Here is a 9,782-nt window from a genome sequence, read left to right on the forward strand (position 1 = left end):
TCTTACCCTGTTAAATAAATATATTAACATCCCAGAAGTTAATGCTACCAGTTTTTACAATGCAGACAATTAAATCGCATGTTGCATTCGCTCTGCTCATAAATGTATAATGTAGTCCTCAAAATGAGATGGGATAGCGGTGGAAGTCAACTATCTCTCATACTTAGGTTTCCAGATGGAGGCAACGAGGGTGCATAGGTTTCGATTATTCCTACGTCCTTGTCCCAGTCATCTCCATTGAGGTGAATCCCATATCATGACAAGAAAAAAAATCAGGAAGTAGTAGTAGTGGTAGTTGACCTGCCCACCCCCATTGGGTGTCGATAATAGAACTGAATACCCACAACACCTCCTATTTGTTTTTCCTGTCTCATGACTGAAGCGAGGAAGTAGAAAGTGGTCCCTGCTGGTCTTGGACCTCCGGCGAGTACAGCATCATTCAGATCTTGTTGTGCAAGTCACAGAGACCTTATGATATGCAATGGGGTAGCGGTTTCTCTGAGAGAACATTATTAGGATCTTTGAGCATTTCCAGAAAGTAGGTCTGCTGCCTTTGATTTAGTTCAAGTTAGCAGGCCATTACAGAATGTTTTCAGTTATCTGGTGGTGATGGTGGGGAGCAGTCTATTGAGTCCATGAGCTATATCTCTTCCTGCTTTGTAGCTTTTGGAAACCGGGCACAACAGTGGAAACTGTCATTTCATGTTACATGAGTGCATGCGTGGTGCAGTTCTGTCTGGAAATCCATGCATGTGCATTATGAGGCTTCCTAGTTTTGTGCTCTCCCATATTTATTAAAGAAGCAGCACTGAAGCAGGTAAGTATGTGCTTTACTTTCCGCTGTTATTATTGGGAAATACACTAGAAACCCGAAGCATGATGAGGCTTCCAGCCCTGATTCCTTTGCATCATAGTCAAGATCTCCCTCTGCTCCTAGAAAGAATTCCAAGGGAGATAAGAGGGGTTAACAAGATGAGAATTGTGAGGACAAAGTAAGAAACATACTGTGGGATACTTTGGCTACAGTAAAGTCTGAGGGTATTGTCAGAGAGAGGCAGATTTTTGGAACAGTTTATCTGACTTTGAGGATAAAGAGTCTGTCTTCATAGTAGAATATAAGAACAAATACATTGTCATGCAACTTTGGCTGAGATTATTTCCATGATTCTCACAAGCATGAGGTTTCCAGTGGGGTCACTCCTTCCACGTCAACAAATCCCGCACTGCGTCAGTTTCTTAAAACCAATACTTCTGCCTTAGCTCTGCATCAAAATGTGGTACAGGTAATTCTTCATGAATGGAAGGACCCAGATAAGATAATGGTCCCCGTTTCATGTCGAAGCTCAATCTATTTGAGGAAATAGATATGAAGATCTCTCAATCAGTCGCAGTGGATTCTTTTGTGGCAAGCCCGGGGGAAAGATCTTCCATTGTGAAAGATAACATGTTGAAGGGCACTACAGACAAGAGGGTTGGCTCTGTTCTAAAGAAAGTATACGTTTACAAGTGAATGTCTCTCAGTCATTTCATTTGAGTATCTTAAAGTAGTCGCCTTGTCTGAGGGAGCCAAAGTGAAGGCTAGAAGAATTTTGTTTTCTCAGAGATCGGCATACTGATTCTGCTCACAAAAGTGTAGCTTTATGGCTACCCTTTGATGGAAACAAGCTGTTTGGATTTGATCTACAGGAAAAACTGCATACATTCTTTCTCCTTCAGACAATCTTCCTCCTCTTCGGCTAACCAGAATCTTTTGAGATCTTCATTTAGACAACCTTCACTAAGGCAATCTATTTTTTACCCCAGAAAACAAAGAGGAAGAGGATTCCTATGAACCAACCCAGGCTGACGAATAAGACATCTTCTCTTAAACAGTGTAGTGTTTCTGGTTTTGACAAAACTGGACTAGAGTGGCAGGTAGGGAGAAGGATAAAACACTTTCTTCAGGAGGGGTAAAGATTGTCTTCACTCTTCTGGATTCATACAACAGACCCTTGGGATCCTATAATCTTGGAAGCTATGAAATCTGCTATTCAATCTCTGATTCTGAAAGGAGCAATAACTTGAGCACCGAAGAACCAACAGAGCAAAGGGACATTCTCAAGGACACTTCTAGTTTAAAAAGCAACAGGAGGATTCATGTTGAACATGAATCTAATGAGAATAAACAAGGATCCACTTCAAGATGGAGACATTGCATTGGATTGTGCCCTAATTTTGCCAGATTACTTTTTAGTGATGCTTGATCTGATGGATGCTTACTTCCATATACCTATAGCAAAGTCTCATCAAATGATCCTGAGGTTTGGCATTTTTGGGAAACATTATCAATTCTAGGTTTTGCCCGTTGGGATCAGATCTGCTCCAAGAGTCTTCACAAAAATGAGCGCTCCTCCAGTGCATGTTCAAGCCCTTTTAGTCTTCTTGTGTCAACACAACTAGCTCCTTGCAGCACCCTCAAAGGAATTGGCCCTAAAGGAGTTGGAGACAGTGATGACATCTCTATCCAAGCATGGTCTTCTTTTTAACTTTTCAAAGTGTCATCTTATACATTCACGGGATCAGGTATTCATTGGCGCAAATTTCAGGACAAATATGCGAATAGTGTATCTTCCACTAAAAGAGCAGAGTGACTGAGGAAATCACTTGTCTCAGGGTCATGTATCAGTGAGATTATGGCTAAAGGTTCAAGGATACATGGCCTCATAGGTGTTCCTTGTACCATGGGCCAGACCACACCTAAGCCGGTTCTTGTTTCATCAGCTAAAATATTGGAGACCATCATTGATGGAATTCAAGAGACAGATTACAGTAACACAATACATTTTGCTTCAACTTCAGTCGTAATAGAAGAAGGATTCTTTGACAGAGGGGTTTCACTTTGCAGCAGATCCTCCACTCAAAGTAACAACCGATGCTAACCAGAAAGAATGGTTTGCAACTTTTTCAAATCAGGTAGCACAAAGGAGATGGTCGGTAATGGAACGACAACAATCATCAAATTAGAGGGATTTGACTGCTATATGGAAAGCCTTGACTAATGTCAAGAACATTCTGTTACACTATTATGTCCCAATCAGAATAGACAATCAGGTTACAATGAACAGACAGGGAGGGGCAAAGTCCTTATCTCTGAATGTGGTGGGAATGAGAATAGGAAATTGGCTGAAACAAACTTTTCTATCTCTAACTGCCAAGTACATAAAGGGAAAGGCAAATCTTACCAGCCGACTCCTGAAGTGGGAAATTCACAACTTCTCAGGATCTGTGTCTGACTCCCATTGTGTTTCAGGGGATTTGTCACAGGTTTGGGAATCCAGCAATTGATCTCTTTGCCTCTCCTCTCAGTATCCAGTTGGAGACATTTTGTTCTAGGTACATGAGAAATGGATGATCTAACTATACCTTAGCCTCTTCTTCTTTATGCCTTGCCCTCCTTTCCTCACATTCGGCTGCTAGTATTAAGAATTAGGATGGAGACAGCATTCTGACCCAGAAGGTCATGGTTCCCTCTTCCACCGTCCATGGCTCTATCTCCTTTCTGGAAAATCTGTCTTTTACCTACTTCAAATCTATCACTGTGGTTCCTCCCTCTTTGGAATTTAGCTTTATTGTATTGTTTGAGGAATTTCAGATGGGATTGGCTGTCTCTACTCTAAAACCACAATGTGCCGCAAGTAGAGGCTTTAGAGAGTCTTGGGGATGGTTTTCTAAAAACAAAAAACTAGAAATCAGGCTTTTCAAATGTTTTTCTTTACCTAGGCCCTAGGTCCCTCCATGGTTTCCAACCTTGGGATTTACCTTTAGTTCTTAAGGTTCTTCGGGGGGTTCCATTTGAACATTTTAAGGCTATCATGGTAAAATTCCATATCTTAAAGTTGTGTTCTTAGTGGCTATCATGTCTGCAAGGAGAATTTGGGAGTTGGGAGCTCTCTGATGCCAACCTACTTACCTCGGAGTTTTAGAGGATAGTATTGTGTTTAAATCAAATCCTGAATTTCTCCCAAAGGTTTCATCTCTAGCACTTAGAGATCAGGAAATTATTCCTGCAATGTATTTCCTGCCTCTCAGGATCAGATGTTGTTACATTGTATTGTTAAAAGAGCTGTAGTAATTTAATTGAAATGTACAGATTTGTTTAAGAAACCTGATCACCCGCTTACGAAATTGTTAAGATTTTATCACCCTAGAGTGTAACAGCAAGATCTACTAGAGGTAGGGCTGCTGCCTGTGCTGAATAGAATGATGTTTGTTTGAGGAAATTCGGCAGAGCTGGCACAAGGGCATCTCCTCAGACTATTCTGAATGAGTATAACATTCAGTGGTTGGGAATAAGTGTTGGGATTTGGGACCAATAGCAGTAAGTTCCAGAAAGTAAATGACCCTTAAAATTTAATTTCTTGAAATGTGTAAATCTGTTTTCATGATTAAACTTTGTTTGTATTTGATGGTGATATGTTGTTCATAATAGAATTGTCGGCCAGCAGAGCTTGCTTTTGTATACTTTGATAGTAGTAACGGGGATGAGGACATAGGAAGTTAGCATAGTGTCCCGATTATTTACTTTTAATCTTCATAATGCTTAGTTTGTAGTGCCTCATCACAGGCATAACGACCTGTCTATCCTCCCTGTTCGCCTGGCCTAATCTAAGGCTTAGTAGGATCAGCAGGGGCTGTGGGTAGTTGGTTCTATTATCGACACCCATTATGGTGGGCGGATATTAGACTCAACTGCTCCACCCCAATAGTAAGGAATGTAACGAGGACGTTATGGACTAAGGATAATGAAGATTACCGGTAAGTAATCAGAATAGTTCCCTCTAATTCAGACAGCTTTCCTGTAGGGGCAGGGTATCCTTTCAGGAGGTATATCATAAAGATACATCATTGCTTGTTCAGCCGAACTACAGCCTACAGATTTACTGGAGTCATCCTACTAACTTCTGGGGTGACTGAGGGTCGAACCTGTTAAGTAATGAAAGCCAGCTCCCTCTGGAGGAAAAGAATTACCCACAACCCCCTGGAGCCCTTATATTTCCTTGACATGCATGCTTCTCAGCAGCTAATGCAGCTGCTGACTGAAGACACTGCCCAGCATTTATTTATTCATGAGAAGATATATGTAAGTGAGGCTAATCCTGACCACCGTGCTCAAAAGGCATTCATCATACCAAGTTATGTATTTCCTTTGACGGGAATTATTCTATCTGGCTTTAAATACACACTGTTATTTCTTCTGATCTGGGTCAGGAAATGTGATGTAACTTCCTGTGATATCATTGAGACTAAGTTGAGGTGATCTGATCTCAAGTGATGTGATCATTATGCTAATTGGTTGTTTTGAAACAGAACAATCCTGCATGTTTTTTGGTCTTAACATGTTTGCATGCATCCTACTGTTGCCGAGAGTTGAAGGGCGTCTATCTTCAGACTGAATGTGTTGCCTTTTCCTTTGTCCCTCAGCTGAACACAGCGAGTCCATCCTTTTCCTCTCCCACCGGTTGGCGTACCAGGAGGAGTCCATCCGGCGCCTGCGGCTTGCCAGCTCGCAGCTGTGGCAGAGGCTGAATGCCAGTGAGCCTCTTGGCCCCACCTGATGTCATTTCCTGCTGGAACAGTCTTCAGGATGTGACCCCAACAAGAGGTTGACTACAAGATATTTGGTATGCCGCAGAGCCCGCAAGGGCATCAAAGTATGCATTGGCAGAGGAGAACCAGAGCGGCACATCTTCATTGGCATTGCCAGCTTGCTGAGGCTGATGCCACCTTCTGAAGGTTCTGGAGTGTAGAGTGGGCGCCTCTCTACGTATCATCCCGCACATTGTTTTCAGTCCTGGGATATTCCGCTACCAATTATTAGTGACAGGTGTGATGGTTTAATTGGTTCAATGGAAACAAACCAAGATTACAACTCGCAGAATGCATTAGTCGTCACAAAGAAGCACAGGCCTTGAAAGACTACCCATGAAGAACGGTGAGGTGGTTGATCCCCTGCCACAGTTTGCTCTTTCTGATACTAGATGAACATAAGCCGCAGGGCCATCTTAACAGCATTATAGCCCCCGGGCAAAGCAGTGCACTGGGCCCTGCCTACACAACCACTCACAGGAATAAAAATGGAAATTATCGATAAAAATTAATTTATATTAAATTCTGGTCTGTGCATAGATTAGCATGGGGCACCTATGTTCATGGGCCCCCCAGTCAGCGAGCCCATGTTTTAAGATGGTGCTGATCAACAGGGCTGGCTTAAGGCCTGCAGGGCTGGAGGTCACTGTCATATTAAGATGCATGTGTTTAACTATGAGCCAAATACCTACATGTCTAAAGGCATTGTTCTCGTGTGGTTGGTTGCATGTCAAATATGTTAAGGTCAGCAAGAACTAGATTTTCTTCTCACATTACATTGCATTCTGGTACTTGCAGTTTTTTCTTTTCCCACAAAAATTGGATATGTATTGGCATAAAGAAACCCAAGGGCTGGCTGGATGTCTCACACATGTCACAGGACTCTAAAAGATCTGCCAGGCTGCACCAAGCTTGGGTTCATAAAGTCGCTCTGTGCTGCTGACACTCACTGCCTGTGTAGTGGCCTGAAAAGTTGCAGAGCAGACTTCCAGTCTCGGTAGGGCTCCGACGATGGCCAATTTTAGCAAAGAATGTTCACTTCGCATTCATGGCCCTCACTCTGACCTCTCCTCTGCTCTCCTTACAAGTGAACTGCCCTGTGCTGGAGACAAGGTTCTCCTCGCGGACCCCATCCATACATTCTTCAATGTATTAGTAAGTTTGAAAGAGTCTGAATTAGGTGAAGTCAGCTTTCTGCCCTCACCAGCGTGCATAATAGTTTTCAAGAAAACCCTCGGTTTTACCGTCACCTTTTTACCTACTCTCAGGCACCCCACGGGCTCCTTCTAGTTGCTGTGGCCCCATTACTTCTTTTTTTAATTATTTGATTTTTATACAGTGCTATTCCTGGGAGTGTCTGTGCTGTCTACAAACAAGAGTAAAACTCTGCCTGCTCAAGTAGATAATGCTATCAATCATTAAGGTAGACGGTGTGAAGGTTTTCTACAGAAGAAAGGTGAATATAGGGCAACAAATAAAGGATCTTGTATATGAGGGTCACTGGAATTGTGCAGCAATGGATGGCTAATTATGCGGCAGCCCTGACTAGATTTACGTGGCAAGGAAATATAAAATAGCACAGTATGATACAACCATAGGTTAATTGAGCTGCACAGTCTGTGTCACTTTTCACTTGCTTTTTTTAACATTTTATCATCGGTACAAGAGACATCTAACTGGAATGTTTTAATAAAGTCGAAAGGTGATCTTCTAACAATAAATTGACTTACATGGAAGCACTGGAACACCATTTACCAATGCTTTGCTTTCTATTTCCTAAAGTAGAATAGTTTGTGTAAAATATATGCTATGTTGCATTTGACAGAAAACAGGCCTACATTTGCACACTTCAGTGCATATTTACTTAGCTTTACCGCAACGCAAGGCAGCAAGCAAAGTTGCTGCGCTGCGTTGCGTGAAAGGGAAAGGGCAGAAATGTTCCATATTTACTAAGATTTTGATAATTTCTGCTCTCTCCTTGTGCTGGTGCACTTCAGGCATCCTAGCACCAACGCAGGCACTGTTGCACCACGGTGCAAGAGTGCCTTCATTGTGAGGAGAATCGTTTTTGTGCAGGAAGGAATGCCTTCCTGCACAAACCCAATCTCTCGAGTCATTTTCCTCTTTCTATGTGAAATAAAATGAAATGAAAAGGGGTTTTGTAGAGCGCGGCTGCTGCCCTCGGGCGTCCAAGCGCTGGAGAAGAAGAAGATAGTGCCTTGTGGTGCAGTTACTTAGGAGTTTATTTTTCTTTAGGGAAGAAAAATGTTTTGAGCTTCTTACGGAATGATAACATGTTAGGATTGGATCTTAGGTATAAAGGGAGCGAGTTCCAGATTTTGACGGCATTGTGGGTAAAGGACCTGCCTCCAGCTCTTGATCTCCTAATCCGAGGAGCTATGGCCAGAAATGCATTGGTGGAACGGAGTTGTTTGTTGGGATGGTTGTATGTTTGCTGCACATTCCCCTAGGAGGCGTAGTGATTTCACGCAATCCCAAATCTGTGTAAATCTGGATTGCGTTCAATCCATGGGTGGATGCACACAGAATGAAATATGACGCAATGACGCAATGCAGTGCAAGCCACTGCAATGCATTACATTTGTCTTATTTACAAAGCCACGCAAGGTGGCGCAGATCGGCCCTTGCATGGCTTTGTAAATATCTATTAGCATTTTGCATCATGGATGCACTACAAAGTGGTGCAACCATGAAGCAAAATTTTAGTAAATATGGACCTTATTATAATAAGTGTTCCTCATTGTTTCTGCACTTACAGGGGGCTTCCGTTTCAGGTTTATCATGTGTTCCCACTGAATGATGGCTGAAAGCACCTCATAACATTAGGAAACACCCATCCAGAGCGTTGTTGTATATTTCATATCTATTACATATGTGTCTCTCCAGAAGACACTCCAAGATTGAAATTAATTGAAAATAATTTTTGGAATTCTTCTAAAGTCGGAGTGCCCTCTTGAGAACTGCTGCTATGAGAATAATGTCTGTAGTGTAAGCAAGAATTGTGAACAGTGAAGCAAAATATTTTCAAAGGAGTCATTAATTTGACTCTGTTTGAATTACTTCATTATTTAGGTTTTTGCATCTTGCTACAAAAAAGATTCTCCCCAGAATTTATTGATTTCGGGTTTTAACAGGAAGTGGGTTGTCGCCTCTTTAAATGTCTGATTACAGCAAAGAACAGCTGTAAGGCAACCAGTTAACTTTTGCAAAATGTCAGGTGCAGTGTTGAGCTCCTGGTGAAGTTTTAGTAACCTTTGATTGCCTGAGCTAGAAACAGTTATTTTGGGGTATACTCCTCTCGCGGTTTTCATGTCCGCAGCGGTTAGTATAGGTTCAGGAATATGGAAGCACATCTACTGGTTGGGCCGTAATTCTCTGTGAACTTAAAACACCCCAGATGAACATCAGATGAGACCAGATGAGAAGATGGACCTGATCCTATGAGACTATTCAGCATAATTGGTTCCCGTAAACCATCCCATCCAATCACAGAGGCTGGAACCTCGCCTTTTCACACAGATACCAAGAGATGGAACAGGATCGGGTATGGCTCCAAGATATGCCATGCCTTTAAACTGTTAGGGGCCCCCAGCTCCCTGAAGGGCCACAACTGTGTGATGGAGAGGGCTTGGATAGTGTAGCTCCAGCTACAGACAGCCTGGCAACTTTCAGATTATGTTGTGCACCATCCAAGGTGCTCAACCAAAGTATGGGGTTGTTTATACTGTGTTTATTTAATTAAATGTTTTATTCACTATTATGGTATTTGTAACATTATAGCACACATCCCTCTATTGACCATTGGTCCAGGATGTGTGTTATCAAATAGATCCTTTTTAGGTCTCCGCCTGCGAAGGCTGCGCTTGCGCAGTCTTTCAGGGGAGATCTTATGTTTTTCAGTAAGGGGCTTGAACCCGCCCCTCTTCTCCATTGGCTGGCTTCCTAAACGGAGGCCAGCCATTGGAGGAGAGGGGCGTCACTCCATTTAAGCCCCGTCTTTTTGGGATTCGGGGGTGTGTTTTTTACTTTCTTTCTCTTTTCTTTCTCTCCTCTTCCCATTGGCTGGAATTTTACCTTCCGGCCAATGGGAAGAGGAGAGAAAGAAAAACACGTCCCCGAATCCCAAAATGAGGCTG

The 9,782-nt window shown here is 42.5% G+C and overlaps 1 protein-coding gene across 1 annotated transcript in view; it reads left to right on the forward strand.

Annotated features, from left to right (window-relative positions):
* LSMEM2 (leucine rich single-pass membrane protein 2) overlaps positions 1–6,137 on the forward strand; it is a 30,395-nt gene extending 24,258 nt beyond the window's left edge. The window contains exon 4 of the mRNA XM_078662253.1: positions 5,461–6,137. Within this exon, the coding sequence (XP_078518379.1) occupies positions 5,461–5,594 (134 nt within the window). The 3' untranslated portion in view covers positions 5,595–6,137. The remainder of the gene's footprint in view (positions 1–5,460) is intronic.
* The last annotated feature ends 3,645 nt before the right edge of the window (positions 6,138–9,782 follow it).

The sequence above is a fragment of the Lissotriton helveticus genome, chromosome 9, assembly GCF_964261635.1.
Source record: "Lissotriton helveticus chromosome 9, aLisHel1.1, whole genome shotgun sequence".
Classification (NCBI taxonomy): Eukaryota; Metazoa; Chordata; class Amphibia; order Caudata; family Salamandridae; genus Lissotriton; species Lissotriton helveticus.